At 43.3% G+C, this 27288-nt stretch overlaps 1 protein-coding gene across 2 annotated transcripts in view; it reads right to left on the reverse strand.

Annotated features, from left to right (window-relative positions):
• RASGRP3 (RAS guanyl releasing protein 3) overlaps nucleotides 1–27288 on the reverse strand; it is a 301226-nt gene that overhangs the window by 35414 nt on the left and 238524 nt on the right. For both annotated transcript variants that reach the window (XM_073557604.1, XM_073557603.1), the window contains one exon: nucleotides 12869–13016. In XM_073557604.1, the coding sequence (XP_073413705.1) occupies nucleotides 12869–13016 (148 nt within the window). The remainder of the gene's footprint in view (nucleotides 1–12868; nucleotides 13017–27288) is intronic.

Genomic DNA, 27288 nt, shown 5'->3' on the forward strand with positions numbered 1-27288 from the left:
CATTCTTAGTGCCAGGAAGAAAAGAGACTACGAAATCAAAACGTGTGAAAAACAAGGCCCACTTAGCCTGTCTAGGATTCAAGCGTTTGGCCGACTCGAGGTAAATCAAATTCTTGTGGTCAGTAAGGACCATGACCTGGTGTTTAGCTCCCTTCAACCAATGTCTCCACTCCTCAAATGCCCATTTCATGGCCAACAGTTCCCGATTCCCCACATCATAGTTACGTTCGGATGGGGAGAACTTTCGGGAAAAGAACGCACAGGGATTCATTTTAGATGTCACAGGATCTTTTTGGGACAAAGCAGCTCCTGCACCAATCTCAGAGGCGTCCACCTCTACCTGAAACGGGAGTGAGACATCAGGTTGCCGCAGAACCGGAGCAGAAGTGAATCTTCGCTTCAGCTCCTGAAAGGAAGAAACAGCCTCTGGAGACCAATTCAGCACATCAGCACCCTTCTTAGTCAAATCAGTCAATGGCTTGGCAATACTAGAAAAATTAGCTATAAATTTCCGATAAAAATTAGCAAAACCCAAAAACTTCTGGAGGGCCTTCAAAGAAGTGGGCTGAACCCAATCATAAATGGCCTGTACCTTGGCTGGGTCCATTTCAATAGTTGACGGAGACAAAATGAATCCCAAAAATGAAATCCTCTGTACCCCAAAAAGGCATTTCGATCCCTTGACATACAGGGAATTCTCCCTCAAAATCCGGAACACGGTCCAAACATGTTCCACATGGGAGTCCCAATCCTTGGAAAAGATCAAAATATCATCCAAATAGATAATCAAAAATTTATCCACAAAGTCTCGGAAAATATCGTTCATGAAGGATTGGAAGACAGAAGGGGCATTAGTGAGCCCAAAAGGCATCACCAGGTACTCAAAATGTCCCTCCGGAGTATTAAACGCCGTCTTCCATTCATCCCCATGCTTAATGCGAATAAGATTATACGCCCCCCTGAGGTCAAGCTTGGTAAACCAGCAAGCACCTTTAACTCTGGAGAATAGATCAGAAATCAGGGGTAACGGATACTGATATTTAACAGTAATTTTGTTGAGGGCACGATAGTCAATACAAGGCCTTAATGAACCATCTTTTTTAGCCACAAAAAAAAAACAGCACCTAAGGGTGAAGAGGATGGTCTAATATGACCCTTCTCCAACAACTCCTTAATATAGGATCGCATAGCCTCGTGCTCGGGTACAGATAAATTGAAAAGCCGACCCTTGGGAAATTTACACCCCGGGCTCAGCTCAATTGCACAGTCATAACTCCTATGAGGAGGCAAAGACGCAGACTCATTCTCACTAAATACATCATAAAAGTCAGCCAAATAGTCAGGAACATCATGCGACTGAGGAGAGGTGGAGAAAACAGGAGCATCACTAAGGGCACACCGACAACCCCAACTCACCACAGACACAGATTTCCAATCCAAAACTGGATTATGGATTTGCAACCAGGGAAACCCCAGAACAATGGTATCATGCAAAATATGCAACACCAAAAATCTGCAATTTTCTTGATGGTCTGGGGCGACCTGCATTACCACCTGGGTCCAAAACTGAGGTTTATTTTTCGTCAAAGGATTCGCATCAATACCCCTCAAAGGGATAGGTGTCCGCCAAGGCGTCATAGGAAATCCACAACGTTTAGCAAAATCCAAGTCTATCAGGTTCAGAGCTGCTCCCGAATCCACAAAGAAATTCTGACACTTTTTTTTTTTTTTTTTTTTACAATTCTTTCCTGCTATTGAGTACCCTAGGATATGCGGTACGGCCGGTGATTCTGTTATGGATGAGTCACCGAAGGAGGAAAAAACAAAAATAATAGCTAAGTCCAGAAAACCAGAGAAGTTGGCAGCTATCGGATTGCAGACCCCTGAACCTATCCACAACAACTAGCAGTAGCCGTGGGGGGTTCCTACGGTGCCCTAGACCCCTCGATCACAGCCGGAGAACTAAATTAGCCTAAAGACAGAAAAGGGAAATCTAAACTGCCCCAGAGCAGACCCCAAAGCAACAGGCAGCCCCCAACATATAATGACTGTCAAGAAAGATGAAAAACACTAACACAGATAGAAAGATAGGTTGAGCAAATGATGGGGCCCAAGCTAACTAAATAGGACAGGATAGAAAAGCTGCTGTCTGCAATCCGCAAAAACCCTATCCAAAAATGTACCAACAGACTGATAGGAGAAACAGGCCCTGAAGTCTCTAGGCTTCAAAAGACTATATCAGCACTCAGGTATATTCTGAAGACAAAGCCAGAGATCAACAGATCAGAGACAAAAATGGAATTCAGCTCACCCCCGGCCGGGGATGGCTGAACTCCAAAAAAACAAGGCAAACAAAACCAGAAGTAAAAAGTGTACAAAAGGCAGAGCAAAACTTAGCTTTGAGAAGCAGAAATCAGACTGGTCTCCAAGAATCCAGCAGGAAAATCACCGGCAAGGCTTCAGGGCATCGGCTGCCTTATATCCAGTCATCAGTTCCTGTGACCCAGTCATCATCTACCTGCTCAGCTGTTTGGTAATCAGCCTCACTACCTTCCTTGTCAGAAGAGGGAGTTCATCAGACCTCACTGGTGAAGGGAAAAATGAACTCACAACAATAATCGTCCTGTTATGGGAAACCTGGGTGTCCTGACGTCAACTGATACTTGCTTCAGCCCGCAGAATGTGGTAGAAGTCTTCTGAGATCAATGATTCAAAATACAGGCGGTGCCTGGGCAGGTGGTTTGCGTCTGAGAAGTTCAGGGCTCTGCGAGATCCACTCTCGGTTGTGCTGAAGACTGCGCAGAACTAATCGCCTTGGTGAACTTCAGTGACCTGATACTCCATGATGTCACAAAGACCACAGCTGAAAGGACCAAAGCCAGCGTGTTTCAAAAGCTACTGGCTTTCTTCCTCAGGGGTGGTCCACAGAAGACAATGTAATCTTTATAGCGCTGAAAGGTCACAATGTTAATTATACCGATATACTGACAATCAGACTTATTTAGGTATATATCACTCTCATTACTGAAATGCCAACACTTCTATTTCACTATTGAGGTCATCTGGTCTCAAAGTGTTTAATACAAAATCAACTAACTTTCTACTTTTTACAAATCCCCACCACCAATCTTTTATAGCTGTTTGGATTCCCCAAAACTGTATGCCTAACAGGGAACCCCCATGCTTATCCACAGTGTTTGGATAAGGGGTGTCCAGCAAATTTATTTATAATGTTACATGCATGTTCACCCTTGCTTTCTGTATGAGTGCCACCAATGTACTTTTTTTTGGCAAGGACACTCCACACAACAGATAACCCCCTTGGATTGCCATGTGACGTACCATAATCTTGAATAGTTAATTGCTCATTCCCATTATTAAATTCTTTATGTTTTTCAGTGGAAAGGATACAACGTACCTTACATTTTTTTGCAAGGAAAAAAGCCTTAAGTATTCAAAAAGAGGTGATCTGTCCATTACACTGCGCAACAAATTTCAGGGAAGTTCTTGTCCCCTGAGAAACTTTTATTGTATCTTATAGATTTTGACATGATGAACACGAATATGTGCTCCAAAAGTCTGTATCACATAAGGTTTTTAAGAAACAACAGTTTATAGTCTAAATTATGACGTCCGAGACACTACATACACGTGCATCGATGTCAGTAGCAAAAGCAATAGTTCAAAAGTGTTTTGCAGACGACTTTTGTTTATAATCCATGTCATATGTTTCTCGAATAAGATTCCAGCAATAGTCAGCCAGCATTGACATACTCCACTTTCCCTGGTACCTTTTCTCCATCAGCGCAATGTCTTGGTGAAATCTTTCACCGTGTTCAACGCTAACGGCACCAAGATGGAAAAAAGTCCAAGTGAGAATGTAGAAAATGCATTTTTAGTGCATATTGCATTTCATCAAATGATATGCTGTGAGCATGTTGTCCACAAGTTGTCCAAAGTTCGCTGTTGCCAAGGAAGTTGAAGGTCACATCTTTAAGGCCTCTCCATGCCACTTGTTCAGCACCTTGCAAAAGACCATCAAAGCTACTGTCAGTCATATCTCTGATCTGTGGGTCAATAAAAATACCTTCTTTAATCTTTGCATCACTTATTCTTGGAAATTTCTGTCGCAAGTCAGAAAAGGCTCCCGATTCTTTGTTCATTGCTTTGACAAAATTCTTCATATGTCCAAGTTTAATATGCAAACAAGGGAGAAATATCTTTGCTGGATCAACGAGAGGATTATGTTTAACATTCTTCTGTCCAGCAACCAGGTTTTCACGGAGTGGCCAGTCCTTTCTGAAATAGCGCATTTCTCGTGCACATCTGTTCCACTCACAAATAAAACAACAATATTTGGTATATCCAAGGTGCAGTCCAAGAAGAAGTGCAACAACTTTTAGATCACCACATATGTTCCAGTTATAATTTCTATAATTAATGTGGGTCACAGTAACTCCATATTCTCATATGTTTTTTTCATGTGTATGGCATGTCTATGGCATGTCCAATAGGTATAGAAGGATAGATATTTCCGTTGTGTAGTAAAACAGCCTTCAGACTTAAAATTGACAAGCCAATGAACAGTCACCATTTCTTCAGGTCATGTTCGCATTCAAGAGCACCAAACAACCCCAAAATGTCATTGCAAAAGTTTAAACTGTCGACATGGTTGAAAAATTGATTAAGGTCTTCTTGACGACTCCGAAAAACAGAAACTCTTGTACCTGGTAATAAGAGATTCTGTTCTTGTAGCCTTGATCCAAATAATTTTGCCTGCCTCTTTGACAATTTCAAATCTTTTACCAAGTCACTCAGATCAGCTTGACTGAACAGATGTGGATTAGATGTAGAAGGCTCAAAGTCTGGGTCTGCAGCGGTTTCATTTTCCACTGACATTGTTAGTTCATCTCATTGTCCTCCATTGCCCATACTTTGGGCGGCTTTGGAACACAAAGACTTTCACTGTGTGGAACTGGTCGTATGGCTGAAGAAAGATTAGGATATTCTTTTGATTTCTTGTTCTTTACTGAATATCCTGTTACATTTGTAAGGCAGAAGTTGCAATCTGTTACATAATCTCTTTGCTCTCTCCATATCATTGAGACAGCAAACGGCATTGAAGGTCATGATCCATTCAGCCATGCTCTAAGTATGTTATTATTGTCTTTTGATTCCTTCCCTGCCCAGGAGATGTGGTATGCTCCATACACGGTCAGCAGAATGATTCACTGCGCCTGCGTGGAATTTGCAAAATAAGTGCTTGCATATGTGTGGATCGGCGATTTATGTTATTTCAGTGGAAACTTCAGAATATACTGATATCACAGCATCTATCTATCTACCTCCTGATGATCCTGTTGGGAGAAACGGATTGAGGTTTTTGCCTATCTTGCATCAAAACTCCGAGTATCCCTCTATTTGTTATCAACAATGTTTTTTATATTGATGTTATAAGGATCACTTGTCCTTCCATATGTATGGTTTTGCTACCCGATGTTGTATCTAAGGTTATATCAGGGTATTCCCAGGGTAAGCCGTCGTGGAGCGGGGGGCGCTATTCCGCTGACCAGTAGGGTGCCAACCTCTGCTATCAGGAAGGTATTCAGATATAGGGGACAGATAGTGAGATACTCTGAATGCACTTGTCACTTTTTGTCTTGTCTTCTTTGCACTTTTTCTATTGTTGCCTACTCAGCTACCTACTTGGCAACCCCTGTACACTCCTTTTCTGAATAATTGATTGACCATTTATGGCACATATTCAGGGCCATCTAGGAGTTTTAGGGTACAGCCACCGTGGAACGGGGGCGCCAATCTTGATTGTGTTTAGGGTGCCAACCTCCGTTGTTAGGCAGCTTTGATATCAGGACCCCATAGTAGGGTACAATAGGTGACACGGTTGATTGTAATTGTGTGGGTATATTGTCTACTATTTAGGCTTCATTAAAGGTTTAGTTTTTATGCATATCTATATCCATAAATTGTTGTAAGGGTCCCTGGTTTATACAAGTGAAGTTGTTTGACCTTACTGAGGTTAATTTGATTTGAAAAGATAATGAACAGGGAAAACAAACAACTTAGCTTTTTCTGTTGCCAATGCTCAATCAATCAATCAATCAATCAAATTTATTATCGCCAAGTACATATTACATATATACAAGGAATTCTTTGTGGCAAAGAGGCAACATAATATATAACAACAGATACAACAAGTAACATCTAACAAGACAGATACAGTATATAGTCTACACATGACGATTTAATTGTTGAACAGAGAGTGGATAGAAGCTGTTCATATGGCGGTTGGTGCTGCATTTGGGGACTCTGAAGCGACGTCCTGAAGGGAGTAGTTGGAATGAGGAGTGTCCCGGGTGAGAGGGATCGGATGAAATTTTCAATGCGTGGGATCGAATACTCTTATCATAAAGATCCTGGATTTTAGGCAGGGGGGAGCCTATAATTCTCTCTGCTGTTCTGAAAGTCCTTTGTAAGCGGAGTTTGTCATGCGCAGTGGCTCCCCCATACCAGACTATCAGAGAGGAACAAATCACAGATCTGATGACAGCATTAAAGAATAAGATCAGCAGATTCTTAGACAAACCATATCTTTTCAACTGACGCAGGAAGAACATCCTCTGTTGTGCTTTTCTTATAACAGCATCCACGTTTTTCCCCCATTTAAGATCATGAGAGATGATGACACCAAGGAATTTGGTCTCTGTGACCCTAAGAACCACTTCGTCATGGATGTAGATTGGAAGTATCTCATGTTGATCTTTCCTAAAATCCACAACCATCTCAGCAGTTTTTTTAGTGTTGAGTACAAGATTATTGGCTTTACACCAGTCACATATTCTTTCCACCTCACTCCGATACAAGTCTTCAGCATTTCCCCTGATGAGACCAATCAGTGTCATATCATCGGCAAATTTCAAGATTTTTACTGAGTCTGCTGAAGAGATGCAATCATTCGTATAGAGAGAAAACAGTAACGGGGACAAAACACACCCCTGAGGTGCCCTGATGTTTGTGACCAAGGTGTCCGAAGTGAATGGTCCAACTTTTACACTCTGTATCCTGGCTGTCAGGAAGTTATAAATCCACAAGCATAAGTTGAGAGGGACTCCAAGAGCTACCATTTTCTTATGAAGTAAATTCGGATCAATGGTATTGAACGCTGAGCTAAAGTCCATGAAAAGAATCCGGACATATGAGTGCCGTTCATCTGTATGATCCAAAATGTACTTCAGTGCCAGATTGACAGTGTCGTTTGCCGAACGATTCTCCTTATAGGCAAACTGAAGCGGGTCCCATAGCTTCTGCGTGAATTTTTTCAGGTGGGACATCATAATTCTTTCGAAGACTTTCATAGCTACAGATGTGAGTGCTACTGGTCTATAGTCGTTCAACTCAGAGGATCCCACTTTCTTGGGGACAGGGATAATTGTGGAATTTTTCCAACACTGAGGTACAACGCACTCTTTCAGTGACACATTGTATATATTTGTCAGTATAGGGGGAAGCTGGGTAGCACATACTTTCAGACACATTGGAGATACACCATCAGGGCCAGGTGCCTTTTTGACCTTAAGTCCCTTCAGGATGCGTATCACCTGTGGGTGCAGAGCACAGAGCAGATCACTTGGCGCTGGTGTACTTGGTGACGGCCTTGGTGCCCTCGGACACGGCGTGCTTGGCCAGCTCTCCTGAGGCAACAGAGTACGGCACCCGGATACAGCTTCCAACTGAACAGATGAAATACCAAAGCTCTGGATGAGCTGCAAAGCACTGCTCCAAATAGCTCCTCTCTCCTCCAAGGTTGGTTAGGAAATGACCAGTATCACCAACAGTGATCCAGAGGACCTGACACCCTTTTATAGGAAGGAGAGGAGGGTTAACACCTGCTGACTAATTTAACGTGTAGCAACCTCAGCGGCCACCGGAGGCAAAACCTATTAGCAGCAACTAGGTTGTAATAACCCCAGCGGCCACCAGGGGCAAAACCCATTAGTAGCCAACAAGGTTGTAATAACCCCAGCGGCCACCGGGGGCAAAAACTAACATTAAGCCAGAGGCTTGAAGGAAAAAACGGTTATATGTGAGCCCAGATCTGCCACAGATCCAAACATGGATTGTGACAGGGACCTTCCAATTGTATTTTTATACTGTACCTTACAGTCACTATGCACTTTGAGCATGATAATATTCTGGTCCTTTGAGGTTGTGCTTGCTCAGCCTTTTCTCCTGTTCCTTTCCTGCAACATAACTAACATTTGTTGTCCTTCACACATGAGCCTTCTTCGTGCTTTGTCTCCTTAGCTGTTTGTTATATGTATTATGCCTTGTAATTTGTTCTTTAATAAAATTTGTAACAACTTTTTACTATACTTGTGTTTGGACAATGACTACGTGAGGTCTTGCAAGATTTATACTTTTAATAATATAGTAGATTAAATTATCTATGAGGATTAACAATGAGTTTAGTGCAATCCAGCTTTTTCCAACAGTTAGTATATGGTGAACACAATTACTGCGCTAATTGTTCAGTCCGTGAACATATACTAGAGGTTCCCCCATCAGTACATGCATTGCATATGTCTATGCAAATTCTATTATAGTGGAATATGATGTGGAAAATATTCATAAGTGTACAGTATTTGATACACTGCCGATTTTGCCTCCTACAAAGAATGGACAGGTCTGTAATTTTTATCGTAGGGGCACTTCAGCTGTGAAAGAATCTAAAAAAATCCAGAAAATAATACTGTATGATTTTTACATGATATAAGTATTTGATACAATAGAAAAACAGAACTTAATATTTGGTACAAAAACTTTTGTTTGCAATTACAGAGGTCAAACGTTTCCTGCAGTTCTTGACCAAGTTTATACACACTCTTCCATACAGTTCTTCTCCAGATCTTTAAGGTTTTGGTGCTGTCGTTGGGCAACATTGCGTTTCAGCTCCTTCTAAATATTTTCTATTGGGTTCAGATCTGGAGACTGGCTAGGCCACTCCAGGATCTTGAAATGCTTCTTATGGAGCCACTCCTTAGTTGCCCTGACTGTGTGTTTCATGTCATTGTCATGCTGGAAGAACAAGCCATGATCTATCTTGAATGCTTTTACTGAAGAAAGGAGGTTGTTGGCCAAAATTTTGCAATACATGACCCTATCCATCCTTCCTTCAATACGATGCTGTCGTCTTGTCCCCTTTGCAGAAAAGGCGCCCCAAAGTATGATATTTTCTCAACTATGCTTCACGGTTGGGATGGTGTCCTTGGCATTGTACTCATCCTTATTCTTCCTCCAGATACGGTGAGTGGAGTTGATATGAAGAAGTTCTATTTTTTTCTCATCTGACCACATGTCCTTCTCCCATGCTTCCTCTGGATTTTTTAATCCATGATGGAGTAGTGTGTTGCTAACGGTAATGCTTAAGACTGTGGTCCCAGCTCTCTTAAGGTCATTGATCAGGTTTTCCCATGTAATTCTGGGCTGATTCCTGACCTTTCTAAGAATCATCCTTACCCTATGAGGCAATATTTTGAATGGAGCTCCAGACCGAGGAAGATTGACAGTCATCTTGTGTTTCTTCCATTTTCTAATAACTGCACCATCAGTTGTTTCCTTCTCAACAAGCAGCTTGCCTATCGTCCTGTAGCCCATCCCAGCCTTGTGCAGGTCTACAATTTTGTCCCTGGTGTCCACAGCTCCAAACCTTGACAATAATGGAGAGTTTAGAGTGTGACTGATTGTGTGGACAGGTGTCTTTTATACAGGTAACACGTTCAAACAGGTGCAATTAATACAGAGTGAGTGCAGAGATGGAGGGCTTCCTAAAGAAAAACTAATAGGTCTGTGAGAGCCAGAATTCTTGCTTGTTTCTAGGTGATCAAATATTTATTTCATGCACTAAAATGCAAATTATGTAAAAATCATACAGTGTGATTTTCTGGATTTTTTTATGATTCTGTCTCACACAGCTAAAGTGTACCTACAATAAAAATTACAGACCTCTCCATACTTTGTAGGTGGGAAAACTTGCTAAATCGGCAGTGTATTAAATGCTTATTTTCCCCACTGTATATATAAAAAAAATCCTCCCTTGTGTAGTCTTCCCATAGTACTATTTGGTATATAATTTTTATCTAAAAGTTTTAATGCTTTGAGTGTCCCTATAACAATAATGCTTCTTAAATGCCCACTTAACATTTAATAATGTCCACAGAGTCCCCCATTGTACAGCTCCTCTATACACAGTATGATACCTCCATATCTCCTCTATACATAGTATTGTGTCCCAACTGCTCCCACAAAACACATTGTAATGTCCTCCGCAGAAGCTCTCACACTGTATAGCCCCCCACATTATAATGGCCCCCACACTGTATAATGGCCTTCACAGTAGTCTCTTCACTAGCCCCCAAACTCTATAATGGCCTCCGCACTAGCTTCCACACTGTACAAGAGGCCTCACATTAGCTCTTATACTGTATAATGAGCCTCACATTAGTCCCCAAACTGTATAATGGCCCTCACATTAGCTCCTACACTGTATAATGAGTCCCACACTTTATAAGGTCCTCCACACTAGTCCCTATAATGTATGAGAACCCCACTGTTTCAGGGTCCCCCATTGCTTATGATGCCCCCAGAAGTTTGAATTAAAATATAAAAAAATCATATATTCACCTAAAAAGGATCCTATCCTCTGCCTTCCCAATAGAGAGTGTTTGTATGGAGGAGATAGGTCCCACATGAGGTTGGTAAGTGATTTTGTCATGACCGGGTTCCAACACTTCAGTGTATGCACTGCCTGTGCTTTAGCAATTATATCAGGTACGTGTCTGTATAATAAAGTTTATTATTCTGAACATTATACATCACACTAGTTTTTGCTATGTTCAGACATATTAATAACAGTTTATAAGCAATTTTCAAAGTAAAATGACCATGTCTCCATCAGCAATGTCTAAAGATATGCAGGTGACCCTGAACAATGGTAGGTTCAAAGGGAAGGGAGGGAAAAAATGAAGTATAGAATGTATATAAAATATAACCTTTGTATTAAATGACCTTGTATTAAATGTATGTGTGGACATTTTAAGAGATTGCACTAAGAGATAGATGAATTTTGTGTGTGTCACGCACAATTTATTTAATTATTGATGAAAATTGACACCAGCAACTTGCCAATCCGTGCATAAAAGTTATATTAGCTGCTAATATCACTTGTGAAGATGATAATGTGCTGCCGATCACAATGTTAGTCAGTGATCACATCTGATATCGGCGCTATGCTCAGTGGATCACATAAAGATTTATTTGTGAGCTGCGTATATTGCAGGACAGTGCTGTCAATCGAAGGCTCTGATACCAGCACCAAGCTCAGCTTACCACGCTGTAATGAAATTGTGCATTAAACTATTATCCCTCCATAGACTATCTCTGCCTCGAGTCTGGTCAGTGTTATGAAGCAAGGCGATGTTCTGACTTTGAAGTAGATAGGATAGGCTGACCCTCAATGGAACTGTCCCTATAATGTCAGGAGACATGAACATAATGGGAAAAGCTTTACCTGGGAATGTTTCGTTTCTCTTTTAGGGCTCGTGCACATGAATGTATTTTCGGTTCCGAGTTCCGAGTGAAATATGTCAAAACATCGGATCACAATGAGACCTTTGTTAGTATGTGTGGCCGTGCACATGTCACACTTTTTCCTTGGACTGGCTCATGATGTGTCCAAGTTTGATGCGATACTTGATCATGCAAGTCAATGAGTCCATGAAAACCATTGGACTTTACACGGATGACATCTGAGTGCAGTCTGATTTCCACGGAACAATAGGTATAAACATAGCACTCAACTTAAGTGTAATCAAGGGAGATTTATTGCAGTATGAAGGTAAAACATTTCGGTCAATTGATGACCTTCTTCACTTACGTATTTATAATAGATTTCTTGCAAAAGGATGTGAACCTATTGAGTAGCTCCGTGTGCTCAGTCTGCAGACTTGCAGTGGATCCTGTGTCTGTAGGAACGTTTGCCCCTGCTCCACACCATACTAAGCTTACCAGCCCAGTCTGAAGACAGTCTGTCCCTATACTGAGCACACGGAGCTACTCAATAGGTTCACATCCCATTGCAAGAAATCTATCATAAACACGTAACTGAAGAAGGTCATCAATTGACCGAAACGTTTTACCTTCATACTACAATAAATCTCCTTTGATTACACTTAAGTTGAGTGCTAAGTATATACCTATTATCTATATAGTTTGGGAACCTAACTTCAGCACCATCCTCTAGATGTGCTCACGGTGTTTTGTTTTACATGATGTCCACGGAATGACAGAATGGAGAAGATGGAGAAATGTTTTTCTCTACCTTCTCCTTATCTGAGAGAATCTTATCACACTCTGATCACACTCTGATCACTGACCAGGGTGTGATTATCATAATCGGCCCGATTCTCTTGGGTGAGAGAAAATACTGTCACGTGAACCCAGTCAAAGAAAAATGCATTTCATTGTGATTCCATAGGTTATACAAATAATAAAGCATATGAGTGATCAGAGTCTGATTTGCATAATTGAACCGATACTCACAGATGAAAGAATACATGGTTGTCTACACCTAGCCTTAATGTCACATATCTGCCCCATAGCTGCCGTCTAGGTCCAGATATTCTGACATTTGCCGATGCTTACTCTTAAAGCAGTGGCCAAAGGTGATGTGAATGTAGCTTTAACTATTACTAAAATAATTATGTTTGCATTATTGCTGTTGCTTCATCTTAGAATCTAACACAATGTGATGCCTGATATAAGACATATTTACAGAACAAGAAAATCAACGTACAAATCCTGCACAGTGCTCGCAGAAGGTGGGTTTCAGGTAGTTCATCTCTTGGAAGTTGTGAATAAACCCTGGTCCCATTTTACAATGAAACTGAGATTTTGCTCTCAAAAAATAGGCCATCATTTCTTCTTTACTGATTAAACCATCTCTAAAGGAACAAGATAGAAAGATGAGAATAACAATAAATATATTAACAAACAAAAAGTTGTATGATATTTCCATAACATTCAGTCTCACTAATATGTATGTTCCACGTAAAAAAAAAATGCAAGCCGCATTGCCACCTGACCCTCTATGCTAGTGCTTGCAGTGTGACATTCGCTCACACCTTATAAGCTGCTAACCAGAAAAAAACACCCGGTGCCCTTTCAGAAAAATGCAGATGTCAGTCTATTCCAAGAAAAAACAGATGTCACTTACCGGTGAAATCCAATGCTTTATTTCATCATTAAAACATAACTGTCGGGAGAACGGGAGCAGGAGTGCAGGAGACGATGGCCATTTCGTGCTGGGGTTGCGCTTCTACAGCTCTCAATGATGAAATAAAGCACCATCTGTTTTTTCTTGGATTGGACTAATATGTATGTGTTTTGAACATAAACTTTTTTTTTACTTTAAATAAAGAGATCCCATTCTACATTTATTTCTCTCTTTATAATCTTTTTTTAACAATTACAAGTTTTAAGATCACAAAATCATTTCAAATATTCCCAACCAACTACCATGGGTGAAGCTGCTAATTAAAATGAGTTTTTGGGATAATGATATAGTGGTAGGATATTTAAAACTACAAACTACACCTTACAAAATATTTTCTGTTGAGATCCAGCTAACCAATGTTGTTTTTTGAGACCCTTGCTACAGATGTAAGGGGGTAGGATATGATGTCTCTCTGGAGCGTTCACCTGGCAGAGACACCATTCTTCCGGAGGCAGGATACTGGTGGTGCGGAACTAACGGAGCAGTTTCGGGCCCGAAGATCGGGCACAGCGGAACCCCCCCTGATAAGTCAGTGAGGACCTGAGCTGAAAGTTGCTCAAGAGGCACCGCGACCGGAAGTTGCATCTGAACCGGTACGCCAGTCAACTGCCACACGGGAGAGTGTTCCCGCGGGAGGAAATAGTGTCCTGGAAGCTGCAACCGCTTCTACACCACTGGAATGAGTGAGTGCACCCTTGTTATCCACCCCAGAAGGGAGGCCCTTCCAGCACAGTTTCATTCCTGAAGCCACTGTCTGCCCCCGCGTTCCAATGGGAGAACCAACTCCTTCACCCCAGCCATCAGAGATTCTGGGGGCTACCCATACGCAACCGGCCACAGAGGGCCCCATTCCCATGCCCAAGCAGGCCACCTGGGTGATTCTCAACAAGAAACTACGGGAGTGGGAAGTCTGGAGAGAGCTGCGACAGCCGGGTGGAGGCGCTCTGGCAGGAAGGCGCACCAGCTGCCGGTTGGTCGACACTGATACCGACTGGGGCTACGGTTTTATTAGAGAAGACGGGACGGATGCCAAGGTCTATGTGAACATGATGTCCGTTAAATTCGGGAGGCTGCTGAGCATGGGAACCTGGGTCTCCTTCTTTAAGGAAGATTTTCTACATGGGTATTACATGGTAGCAGTAACCCACTATGATGAGGATGGCATGGATCACTTCCCGGAAACGGCACAGGCCCCATCATCGGCTGGTACCCGGAATTCTGACGGTGCTGTAGTGGCACCATTCACATCCTCTTCGGCTGCTGGGACATCTGACGAAGCAACACACGGTGTGTGCCATTGAATGTTGTAAAAAAAAATAGAATAATTAGTTTGAAAAAAGTTGTGCATGTTGCACCATATGTACTATGGGACTGTTCTGCATCCCCATAGGGCAGAGACTGTCTCTTCAACTGGAGACCTCTGGAAAATCTGTACTCCCCTTAAGGAAAGGGGGAGCATCTCTCCTAGGACTGCCAATCCTTGCAACCCTGAAAGACTGGGAACTTGGAGTGTTACCTGTGCACCATGGACTGCAGTGCGTATTGGACAGAGCTAATATTAAGCCAAATGACTTCCAGTTTTCTGATGGTTTTCGTGCATTTTTTTATTAGTGTTGGTTTTTGCATTATACTTTGGTAGAGGATGACCAAGTTCAAGGAAAGAAGGAGTGTAAGGGGGTAGGATATGATGTCGCTCATGCCTCCCTTCCCTCTGATTGTCTTCCAGTTTACAGATGTATTTTTAGGATTATTGCATGCGGTACTGCTACATTTATAATTATGTACTACCGCTCATTGCTGATGGTATTGCCACTTGAATGTGCTACCATTATATAGAAAACTGTATATATTGCCTTGTGTTCCTGTATGATAATATTGTATATATATATATATATATATATATATATATATATACACACTATGTGTTTTGTGTATGTACAGTCAGGGAAAGTTAGTGTAATCCTTCTTGGGACATTAGAGGAGGGCACCCTTACTACATAGTTCCCCCATAGACCGGGGAGTTGTAGCTATGTTGTTGGCCACTAGTTGGGGGCATGCTAGTGGGGCCTGATAGGAGGTTCATAGAGGGTTAATTATAGGAGGGGCTGCTGAGAGTTAAGGTTAGTGCTGAAGAGTGGTTTAGTCAGATGGGGCCATGAGGCCCAAGGGTCCACATGGGCTATAGGCCCGGACAGCTTGGCAGTCACGTAACGTTAAGTCATTATAGCCCACATTACCCACGGCCACTACAAGTCTTAGCAGTGGGTCAGAACAGGAAAAGGAAGATGTGGCGTCTTATCGCCTGGGCCAATGCTTTAAGGGCAGAAGTTGGCTGGACTAAAGAGTTGAATGAGATGGAGCTTTGCTGAGATCAGTACAAATGGGCCGGATGCTTCACCAGGGGTCGCCAAGCATAGTGATTGATGAATTGATGTCTGGGGTGAAACAGGCTGAAGGAAATGTCATGATAGTGAAGTCAGGCCTTGAAGGATTATAGTCATTATAGTACGGTCTGGTCCGGGCGTGTACTGCACAGAAGTGACAACAAGCAAGGGAAATATCAGGAAGCAAGCAAAGGTTATGATGTACCAACTGTGGATGTAGCATGCAAAATCCTAAGTAAAGAAAGTGTTAAAGTTGTCTTGGACTCTGTCTCCATTGATGGGGTCACCTTGAAGAGGGATCATTATGGCCTGGGAAGTACCCGGGTGAAGATGATTCTGGAGATAAAAGTATGCCGAGGAGCATAGTATTGGTTCATGTAGGGGAAGGACTGGACTCAGCTGCCACTGGAATACAGGTCACGACTACAGTCCTGTCCCTCCCTTACACAGACAGACATATAATGTTTACATGCACTTCACTCAAGAAATGTAGGACAGGTAATGTTTCTCCAGAAGTTATGTTCCCTAGAGTAATTATATTATTTGATTGGTTTTAAAATTAAAAATTTTAAGGGAGTATTCTCAAGTTATCCCAAAAGCAGCTAAGAACTATGCAGTCTCCTTTTAGTCTCCTTACTTCCAGGTTTCTGGAAATGTGGGCTCTGTTCCTTAAGTGACAGTTCTGGTAAGTAGCAGAGCTGTAGTATTAGTAGAACTATAAAGCTCAGCATAAGTTCCGTTGTGACACATTCAGCTATCAGAGGTTTGTAATGGAGTCTTCACTGTTATCACTCTTTTACATGTAGGGATAACAGTGCATTTTAACAAACACGCAGCTCAGGACAGCAAGAACCAAGAGCTGCGATTAGGAGAACTGCTATAGTAGAAGCCAAATCTGCCATCTGGTGATTATGCACGATTTATAACAGCAGCATGTCAGGAGCTGAGAGGGGAGGTGAGCAGCTAACTGCCATATTGAAATCAATGGGCTTGAGAGAGGTGGTTTGGGATGTTAGGAGTAAACTTCTCTCCTGGAATATCACTACTACATTTAGCAGGGTTTGGGAAGGCTCTAGTGGCCGAGCTACATGAAAATCAGCTGTACACTATGTAAAATAAAAGCTCTTACTGTGGGAGAATAACAGCAGAGAGAGAAAGCGAATCAATTGCAAACTTGCTTATTTTCATGATGTCTGATTAACTGAAGCAATTTAATAACTTGACAAGACCCCTTTAAGATTGTTTTCTTTGGTGTTCCAAAAATCTAAGCTGATTATTGTCTTAAGGTTCATTGACACTGCACTATTATTGGAAATGAGTGTTCCTAGGGAATGATGATTCCTGATAACTGTGCAGTCTAAACAAGCTGCCAATAGGGAATTGGGGTCTACATTATGAATGTCCTAAGGTTCACGAGTAGAGATGAGCGACTTTGCCTTTTTTAGGGTCGAGTCAGGTTTCATAAAACCCGACTTTCACAAAAGTCGGGTCGAACGAAATCGGCCGACTATAGGGAAAAGTCGGAGGCCGACTGAAACACGAAACCCAAGTCGGCAGGGAGTGGAGGACAGGAAACACACCTACAGTGCCCATTTCAATGCCAAAAACATCAATTCTTATTACTGAAGCTTGTCAACCTTAATTTACTTCATAATAATAGTTACGCATTGAAAACTGGGGGTTATTTGGCTAAAGTTGTGGGCGGGTAGGGCTGGCTCCAGGTTTTCATGTGCCCTGGGCCAAAGAATGTCAGTGCGCCCCTTTAACACATACCACAGCTCAGGATGCTCCGATACGGCACAAAAATATAGGTATAGTACAATGACAAATACTTCACTGCTTACATGACATGACTGATCTATTTTAAATTGAACAATAGCTCAAAAAAGGACAGTATATTACTCCATACAGTATTATGGCCACCACATTGTGCGCCATACAGAATAATGAGCCCCTTATATTTCTCCATACAGAATAATTGGTCATGGTCACATATAATGTTCCATACAGTATATGATGAGCTCCACATAATGCTACAGTATATGATAGTCCCCATGGACGATGCTCCAGTGTGTTATGGGCCCAAATAATGCTCCATATATAATGGGCTCCATTTCTAATGGTCCAGTGTATAATGGGCCCAGTAAATGCTGCTCCAGTGTCTGATGTCCCCCATTTGGAATGCTCCAGTATATGTTGGTCCCCATGGACGATGCTCCAGTGTGTTATGGGCCCAAATAATGCTCCATATATAAAGGGCCCCATTTCTAATGCTCCAGTGTATAATGTGCCCCGTAAATGCTGCTCCAGTGTCTGATGTCCCCCATTTGGAATGCTCCAGTATATGATGGGCCTCATGGATGATGCTCCAGTGTATGATGGGCCCTAATAATGCTCCATATATAATGGGCTCCATTTCTAATGCTCCAGTGTATAATGGGCCCCGTAAATGCTGCTCCAGTGTCTGGTGTCCCCCATTTGGAATGCTCCAGTATATCAAGGGCCAGTGTCTTATGGGCCCTAATAATGCTCCATATATAATGGGCCCAATTTCTAATGCTCCAGTGTATAATGTGTCCCATAGATGCTGCTCCAGTGTCTGATCTGCCCCATTCAGAATGCTCCAGTATATGATGGGCCCCATGGATGATGCTCCAGTGTATGATGGACCCTAATAATGCTCCACATATAATGGGCTCCATTTCTAATGCTCCAGTGCTATAATGGTCCCCGTAAATGCTGCTCCAGTGTCTGATGTCCCCCATTTGGAATGCTCCAGTATATGATGGGCTTCATGGATGATGCTCCAGTGTATGATGGGCCCTAATAATGCTTCATATATAATGGGCTCCATTTCTAATGCTCCAGTGTATAAAGGGGCCCCGTAAATGTTGATCCAGTGTCTGATGTCCCCCATTTGGAATGCTCCAGTATATGATGGGCCCCATTTTTAATGAACCCAGGCATGGTATGTGAAAAGAGCTCCATGGAGTAATCTGAAGTGTGTGCTGCCGCATCCTTCACTTTTGGTGTGGGTGAAGGACACAAGGAAAGGGGTTGCTCCTGACGATAAGCCTGCACTGACAATTCAGTGCTTGCATTTTTTGAAACTTCAGAAGAGGAGGCGATAGAGCTGGAGGCTGTTTCAGAAATGTAAGCCAAAACCAGTTCCTGATGCTCCAGCTTTAAAAGCAGTCTACCTACTCCCAGAAAAGGGAGCCTTACAGGCTTTCTGGAGCTAGACCATGACGCAGGCTCAACACCTCCTGCCTTAGCTGCTATTGTGTTTTTGGCACTACCAGCAGATGCACCACCACCACCATCAGTACTAGGTGGCCTCCCACACCCACGTCCACGTCCTCTTCCACCATGTTTCCTCATGTTTTGGAAAATGGACCCAAAATACCAGCAGATATATGGTAGTGTATCAGAAGCGTACAGCTCTATACAGTCTAGGGATAACAGTAAATCTCCGTATATATTTCATGAGTCATACACAGACGCTCACAGGCACAGTATGGATTACACAATAAAATAAAAAGTTGAAAAAGGGTATAGTATCACCAGATACAAGGTATATATAGTATAGTGTAAACATTCTGAATCTCCGTATATATTACAGGAGGCAGACACAAATGCTCTCAGGCCCAGTATGGATTACACAAGAGTATGAAAAGCTGTAAATGGGTAATGTAACACAAGCGTACAGCTGTATACAGTGTTGGGGTAATCTTAAATCTCCGAATATATTTCTGGAGTAACAGACAGATGTTCACAGGCTTATTATGGATTACACCAGAATCTAAATAGCAAAAAAGGTTACTGTATCAGAAGCGTACAGCTGTATACAGTGTTGGCCAAATTTGAAATCTCTGTATATATTTCCGGAGTCACCCTCAGACGCTCACTCAGTCTGGGTTTGACCATAATAAAAAATGTTGTAAAAAAAGTACTGGATAACAAGATAGCAAGTATATATATTATAGGGTACAATTGAAATCTCCATATACATAGTCCTGTAGTCACTCTCAGACGCTTACTCAGTATGGATTTTACCGTAATACTAAATGTCGAACAAAGGTACTGTATAACAAGATACAAGCTGTATCGAGTATAGAGTAAAAATTGGTATCTCCGATTCACCGTATACATAGAAGGCGTAAACCACACACGCTCACTCACTATGGATGATACCGTAATAAAAATTTTTGAACAAAAGTACTGTATCAGCACATACCAGGTGTATCCAGTCTAGGGGTAATTGTAAATTTCCGTCTATACTTCCGGAGTCAGACACAGACACTCACAGGCTCGGTATGTATTACACCAGAATTTAAAAAGTAGAAAAAGGAAAGGTATTCGAAGCATACACCAGTATACAGTGTTGTGGTACTTTTAAATCTTCATATATATTTCAATCTCAGTAAGCCAGTCCAGACTCTCCGCTACTGGAAACTACATGGATACAAGTACAGACGGAAAGTCGACGGTTAGCAGAAATTTGGGAATTACCCATCGAGGGAAAACCTACCGGTAGATGTTGCAGAGGCGATGCAGACCCTCAATTACTGTGTCTGTGGAGACAGCGAAAACGGTTCTTTGTGAAGAAAGGATTGCTTTATCGCAGTAGCGTGGATCACATCACTGTTACTCGTCTCCATCAAACTGTGATCACAGGGAGAGATGTAGACATGGTCCTCACTGCCTATCATGATGTGTCTGGTCATTTTGGAGTGCAAAAGACAGAAGCCACAGGCCTTAGGCAATTCTATTGGATTGGCATGAGAGGAGACATTGAAAAATGGTGGCAGGAATGTCACACGTCTGTGACTATCACAACTGTGAAAGGTGATCATAAAGCACCACTGCATCTGCTTGTAAGTTGACGTCCATTACAAATGGTAGCCATTGATCATCTGAAGGTAGAGGCCAGCAGGACAGGCCATAGCTACATCTTAACCATCATCAATCAATACACCAAATTTCTAGTGGCCGTCCCTGTGAAGGATTTAACTGCCCAGACTACACAGCAGTGGAGCAGGGAGAGGTAAGTATTGCAACTTGCAAGTGCTGTGGCCATGACCAAGCAGGGGGGCACACTCGTAGGTGATGGTACTGGCACAGGGCCTCTCATAGTACGCTGGTGTGTCTGATGGCGAGTGGGCCCCCCACCATTGGAGACACTGTATTGTACTATGAGGGGCCCTGTGCCAGCGCCATCGGCCATCAGTGGGCCCATCCACCTGTTCAGAGCAACGGCACTTGCCTGGGTGTGCCAGGTGTTGACCCCAGCCCTTGGGGGAGTGGGCAGCCCAGTTAGGGAGGTTTAAAAAATGGCATATGTTGATGTGTAGGCTGGACATTCAGTAGCTGCAAATGGCAGAATTGGGCAAGTCCGAGGAAGAGGAGGACAAAAGCGAGGCAGTTTTCTTGCAACCTATGTGTCATCAGTGGAAGGTGGGACAAAATCCTTTGTAACCTACTGTATGCATGGTTCATTTTAATGAAGGTTAGCTCATCAACATTTTGGGTCGACAGATGGGTCCTTTTTTCTGTCAGGATTGATCCAGCAGCACTGAAGACTCTTTCAGATAACACACTAGCAGCAGGGCAAGCGAGCTCCTTTAAGCATATTGTGCCAATTCAGGCCAGGTGTCCAGTTTAGAGGCCCAATAGTCAAAGGGGAATGACCTGTGAGGGAGAACATCGATATGGGAGAAGTAGTTTGTAACCATAGTTGACAACTGCTGTCTCCTGTCACTTTTAATCGATGCAGTATTAGCAGTCGTGTGAGCGGTACTTGAGAAATCAGTCCACAACATGGTCATGAAACCCCTGTCTCCAACGCCACTTTGGCTGTGTGCACCACGAACACCTCTTCCATTGTGCCCACTACGGCTAGTGGGAGAACCAGCACCGCTGCTGTGTGCTGGGAAAGCCTCAAACAAACGGTTTACCAGAGTTGCTTGTTTGTTAGCCAATATTATCTCTAGGTTCTCTTGTGGCATGATGTTGTGTAATTTGCCTTTGTAGCGTGGATCGAGGATGCTGACCAGCCAGTAGTCATCATCCTTCATCATCTTGGCAATGCAGGGGTCCCTTTTTAGGATCCGCAAGGCATAATCGCACATGTGGGCCAATGTTCCAGGTGTCAATAATGCACTGCCACTGCTGGGTGGAGGAGCACTTTCTGGCAAATCCACATCCCTACAGTCACACACAAACCCTGTACCTGACCTTGGAACGCCAACATATTCTCTTGCCCCCTGAGAAGCATCCTCCTGCCCAAAATAATCATCCCCCCTCATCCTCCTCCTCTTCCTCCACCTCATCCAGGACAGTTCCCTGACCAGACAATGGCTGACTGTCAGCAAGGCTTCCCTCCTCCTCCGCCTGTTTCTCCTCCGCTGCAGACGCCAGATCCTTAATGTGCATCAAACTTTGCATGAGCAGACGCATAAGTGAGATGCTCATGCTTATGTTGGCGTCATCTGCGCTTACCAGCCGTGTGCATTCCTCAAAACACTGAAGGACCTTTCAGAGGTCTGCACACCCGACAATTCCATGTCTTCCCTCAAACTGCCTGCCCGTGTATCCTCCCACAAATGCATTACAGCCTGCCTCTATTCACACAGCCTCTCAACCATGTGCAGGGTGGAGTTCCACCTTGTTGCAACGTCTATGATTAGGCGGTGCTTGGGGAGGTGAGGCAATCCCTGAAGGCTTCTGCATACGACTGTAGTGTACGGGCAAGCGACGGATGTGCGAGCACAGTCTTCGCACCTTATGGAGAAGGGATGTTAACTCCGGATAATTATTAAGGAAGCACTGCACCACCAGGTTCAAAGTGTGAGCCAGGAAAGGTATGTGTGTGAGTTTAGCAAGGGCTATGGCTGCCACAAAATTACGGCCGTTATCACTGACTACCTTGCCTGGCTCAAGATGTAGACTGCCCAGCCATGACTCAGTTTGTCGCTGCAAGTAGTCGACCAGTACCTCCGCGGTGTGTCTGTTGTCGCCCAAAGACATCATCTTTAACACAGCCTGCTGACGCTTACCACTAGCTGTTCGATAGTGGGACACCTTGTGTGCAACACTGCCAGCTGTGGATGGAGTGCTCGGGCGACTGCGCTCTGTGGACGAGCTTTCGCTTATGGAGGAGGAGGAGGGTCGAAAGCCTACAGCCAACTGTTCCTATACCATGGGCTAGGTAGGATTGCTGCATCGCCGCTGTCCCCTGTGGAGCCTGCATCCACCACAATAACCCAGTGCGCAGTGATGGACATGTAACGACCCTGGCCATACCTACTGGACCATGCATCTGTTGTGAGGTGCACCTTTCCACTCACTGATTGCTTGAGTGCATGAACAATACGGTCTTTCACATGCAGGTGGAGGGCTGGGATGGCTTTTCGAGAAAAGAAGTGCCGACTGGGCAGGTTATAGCGTGGGACTGCGTAGGCTATGAGCTCACAGAAAGCTTCGCTTTCAACCAAACCATAGGGCATCATTTCTAATAAGATTAGTTTGGCAATGTAGGTGTTCAAACACAGTGTACGCAGATGAGAGGATGAGCACTTTCTTGTACTACTCAGAGTGTCTGGTAGGGTGAGCTGGACTGGAGAGCTGCATAAGGGGGAAGTAGCGGTGGACTGGACGGAGTGAGAGGGGGTTGGTGATGGTATTGGTGATGATGGCCTAGATTCAGTGTTGTGTTGCAAAACCATGGTGATTCCCTGAGTGCTTTGGCCTTGCAACGACACCTCAACATTTAGTGCTGGTGGTGTGCTTAACGGTGGTGGTGGTCTTACAGTGGGGGAAGCGATGGAGCATTGCTGTCTACCTTCAGTCGGAGCAGGTGCACATGTGCTGCCTGAGGTTTTGTAGTCCGTCCAAGCTTGCAAGTGCATGTTGATTAAATGTCTAAGCATGCAACTGGTATTTAAATTTCTGAGTTGTTTACCTCGGCTAAAGGTACTTCCGCACTTGTTACAGGTAACCTTTGCCTCATCAGTAGGATTTTGGACAAACAAGTGCCACACTGCACTCTTCCTACTATGGTATACATTTTCTGGCCTTGCACGCTGAGCTAAGTTGACCGTCTGGCCAAGCTGTCCTGCAACTCTTTTAGTTTTTGGTCCACGTTTTTGGACAACTACGGGCCTGCCAGATAACCACTGCTGCGATGTCAATGCCTGCTGCGGATCCTTCTCCTTATCTGAACTATTGCCAGGGCCACCCTCCTCCCCCAATGGATGCCAATCCGGGTCAAGAACTGGGTCATCCATCACCTTCTCTTCAAAGTCATCTGCACCTTCCTCTTTACCTTCCTCTGTGTCACGGTGTAAGGTGGTATAGTATGCGGAAAGGGGCACCTGAGTTTCATCAGGGTCAGATTCTGGCTCAGTAGACTGCGAGGGCAATGTAGTGCTCTGGATCAATGTACCAGCAGAATAATCTAGCAGTGGCTGTGCATCAGTGCACTCCATGTCAGATTCATCTTGGACTGGGGAATTCAGGATTTGACTGGATAACCCAGGCATGGTATGTGAAAAGAGCTCCATAGAGTAATCTGAAGTGTGGGCTGCTGCATCCTTAACTTTTGGTGGGGGTGAAGGACACAAGGAAAGGTGTTTTTCCTGACCAGAACCCTGCACTGACGACTCCGTGCTTGCAGGTTTCGAACGTTCAGAAGAGGAGGCAATAGAGCTGGTGGCTGTTTCGGCAATGTACGCCAAAACCTGTTCCTGATGCTCCGGCTTTAAAAGTGGTTTTCCTACTCCAAGAAAAGGTAACCTTACAGGCTTTCTTGGGCCGGGCGATGACTCAGGCTCAACACCTCCTGCCTTAGCTGCTATTGTGCTTTTGCCAGAACCAGCTGATGCACCACCACCATCAGTACCAGCTGCGCCCCCCTGCCCACGTCCACGGCCTCTTCCACCATACTTCCTCATATTTGGGAAAATGTACCAAAAATCTCAGCAGAGAGATGGTACTGTATGAGGAGCGTCCAGCTGTGTAAGGTGTATTAAAAAAATTAAATCTACGTATATATCTTGTTAGTCACAGACGCTCTCCCAGTATGTATTTGACCGTAATCCAACAAGCAGATATACGGTACTGTATCAGAAGTGTACAGCTGTATATGCTTTTTTGTGTAACTAACAATCTCTGTATATGTATTTACGGAGTGTCACACACACTGACTCTGTATAGATGTAACTGTAATGCAAACAGCAGATATACAATACTGTTTGAGAATCGGACAGCTCAATACGGTGTATGGAGAAATGGAAATGTCCGTATATGTATTTACGGAGTGTTACACACACACGCTGACTGTGTATAGATGTGACTGTAATGCAAACGGCAGATATACAATACTGTTTGAGCATCGGACAGCTCTATACGGTGTCTGTATGGAAAATTGTAAATATCCATCTATTTTTATACGGAGTAACACACGCTGTCTCTGTATAGTTTTCACTGTAATCGAACAGCAGATATATGAAACTGTTTGAAAAGCGGACAGCTCTATATGGTGTAGGTCTGGAAAAATGGAAAATCTCATCGGTTTGTTTTTCCAGAGTCACACACAGATAGCTTATATTTGTCCGTGATACCAGCCGGTACACGGTAGTGTGTGAGGAGCGTACACCGCTGTACGGTGTCTGTATGGAAAATTTTAAATCTCCGTCTATTTTTATATGGAGTGACACACACTGTCTCTGTATAGTTTTGACCGTTATCAAACAGCAGATATACAAAACTGTTTGAAAAGTGGACAGCTCTATATGGTGTAGGTCTGGAAAAAAGGAAAATCTCCTCGGTTTGTTTTTCCAGAGTCACACACAGATAGCTTGTATTTGTCCGTGATACCAGCCAGTACACGGTAGTGTGTGAGGAGCGTACACCACTATATGGTGTGTGAAAAAATGAACGCTCAGTAACTGACCAGAACAAAATAATAAAAGTTGGAGTGCTATGAAAAAAGCAGTTTGAACAGCAGTGTGCACACAGCAATGCAGCTATCAGGTAGCCTTAAAAGGCAGCCTAATTACCACCAGCGCTGCTGCAGACAACAAAAATCCTCCCCTTTCACTGCAAACTAACTGTACAGTGAAAAGCGCTATCAGCAGAAGCTATTTTTTTTTCTTCTTCCCTGCCTAACCCTCTCCCTATTTAGAATCAGCAGCAGCACCTTTCCCTATTCTAAAATCGGCAGAAGTAAGATGGCGGTCGGCGGTCACGGCCTTTTATAGCCACTGTGACGCCACACAAAGCCAGCCAATCACTTCAATGCCCTTCTCTAAGATGGTGGTGGCCGCTGCCCATGTCATCGCGTTGCCCACAGTGTGCGTCCTCCAACATTGGCTAAGAAACGGCGCTGGAAGCATTATTTGAAACGCGACTTTGGCGCGAGGGTTGGCGACCTCATAGCCGACCTCATGCTATGGTCGGGTTTCGATCGGCGAAACCTGACTTTAGGTAAAGTCGGCGACTTTTGAATTTGACCGACCCGTTTCGCTTAAATCTATTCACGAGAATTGAGCACGCAGGTTATCCCATACAGGAAGGCGACCAAAATAGATTTCGCTATTAAAAAGAGAAGGAAAATGGATTTTGGATATGGATGGTCAAGGTCCCCTCAGTCTAAATGACAAATTAGACATGTCTATATGATTATGATCTATCTGCAGCAATTGGTGCCTAGCCTTTCCACATGAAAATTATGTTTTGGTTTGCCTAAAAGATTGTCGACAATGCATTATGCTGTTTAAACCGAAATGAGCTACTGACAACAATGGCAGCCAATGAACACAAAACAATCTATTTATCTATTATACAATTTATAATGTTGTAAGGTTCAACAGAGTTGTCTGTGTTTGAATAGGTTATTTAATGACCGTCTATGGTTTAACGGCTGATATAAATGCATCTTTAATAAATATACACCTTATCACCTATCCAGCACACAGATGATAAAAGTCTGATCTCAGAGGGTGCACCTGCTGGGACCCCACTAATCTGAAGTACAGGACACCGGAGTCCTGAGGAAATTGCTGTGAAACACGCGTAGGGGTGGCAGGCCGGGGGATCAATCCACTAGGGTTACTTGTAAGTACTTGTCCACTACATGCACTTTACTTTATGACTTTAATTTTGCACGCCACTTTATATTGTGTTTGCCTCTTACACTTTCTGCTGGTCTCATACTTACTCCCTCACATAAGGATAATCTCTCCTAAGCAGGAAACTTAAGTGGTTGTTTTTTGAGCCATCTCTATGTTTGGGTAGGGCATCATTTCAGCAATATTGATTGCTAGCTGCATATGTAAATCTCAACAGTACTTTACATTTCTTGGACCCCCCTTGTGTGCCTGCTTAGATTGTGTTGCTCTGTAATGTTTTTACTCTATATAATTGTTTAATTATTAATAAGATTTATATACATTTGGTCTAAAAAAACGCTTTGACCCTTCTGTGCTTTAATCAGCCTGATGGGGGTGTTTGCATTCATATTCCCCTTTATGAATGTAGCATGCACAGTACTAT

The sequence above is a fragment of the Dendrobates tinctorius genome, unplaced genomic scaffold (assembly GCF_039654945.1).
Source record: "Dendrobates tinctorius isolate UK_male_01 unplaced genomic scaffold, ASM3965494v1 ptg000250l, whole genome shotgun sequence".
Lineage (NCBI taxonomy): Eukaryota > Metazoa > Chordata > Amphibia > Anura > Dendrobatidae > Dendrobates > Dendrobates tinctorius.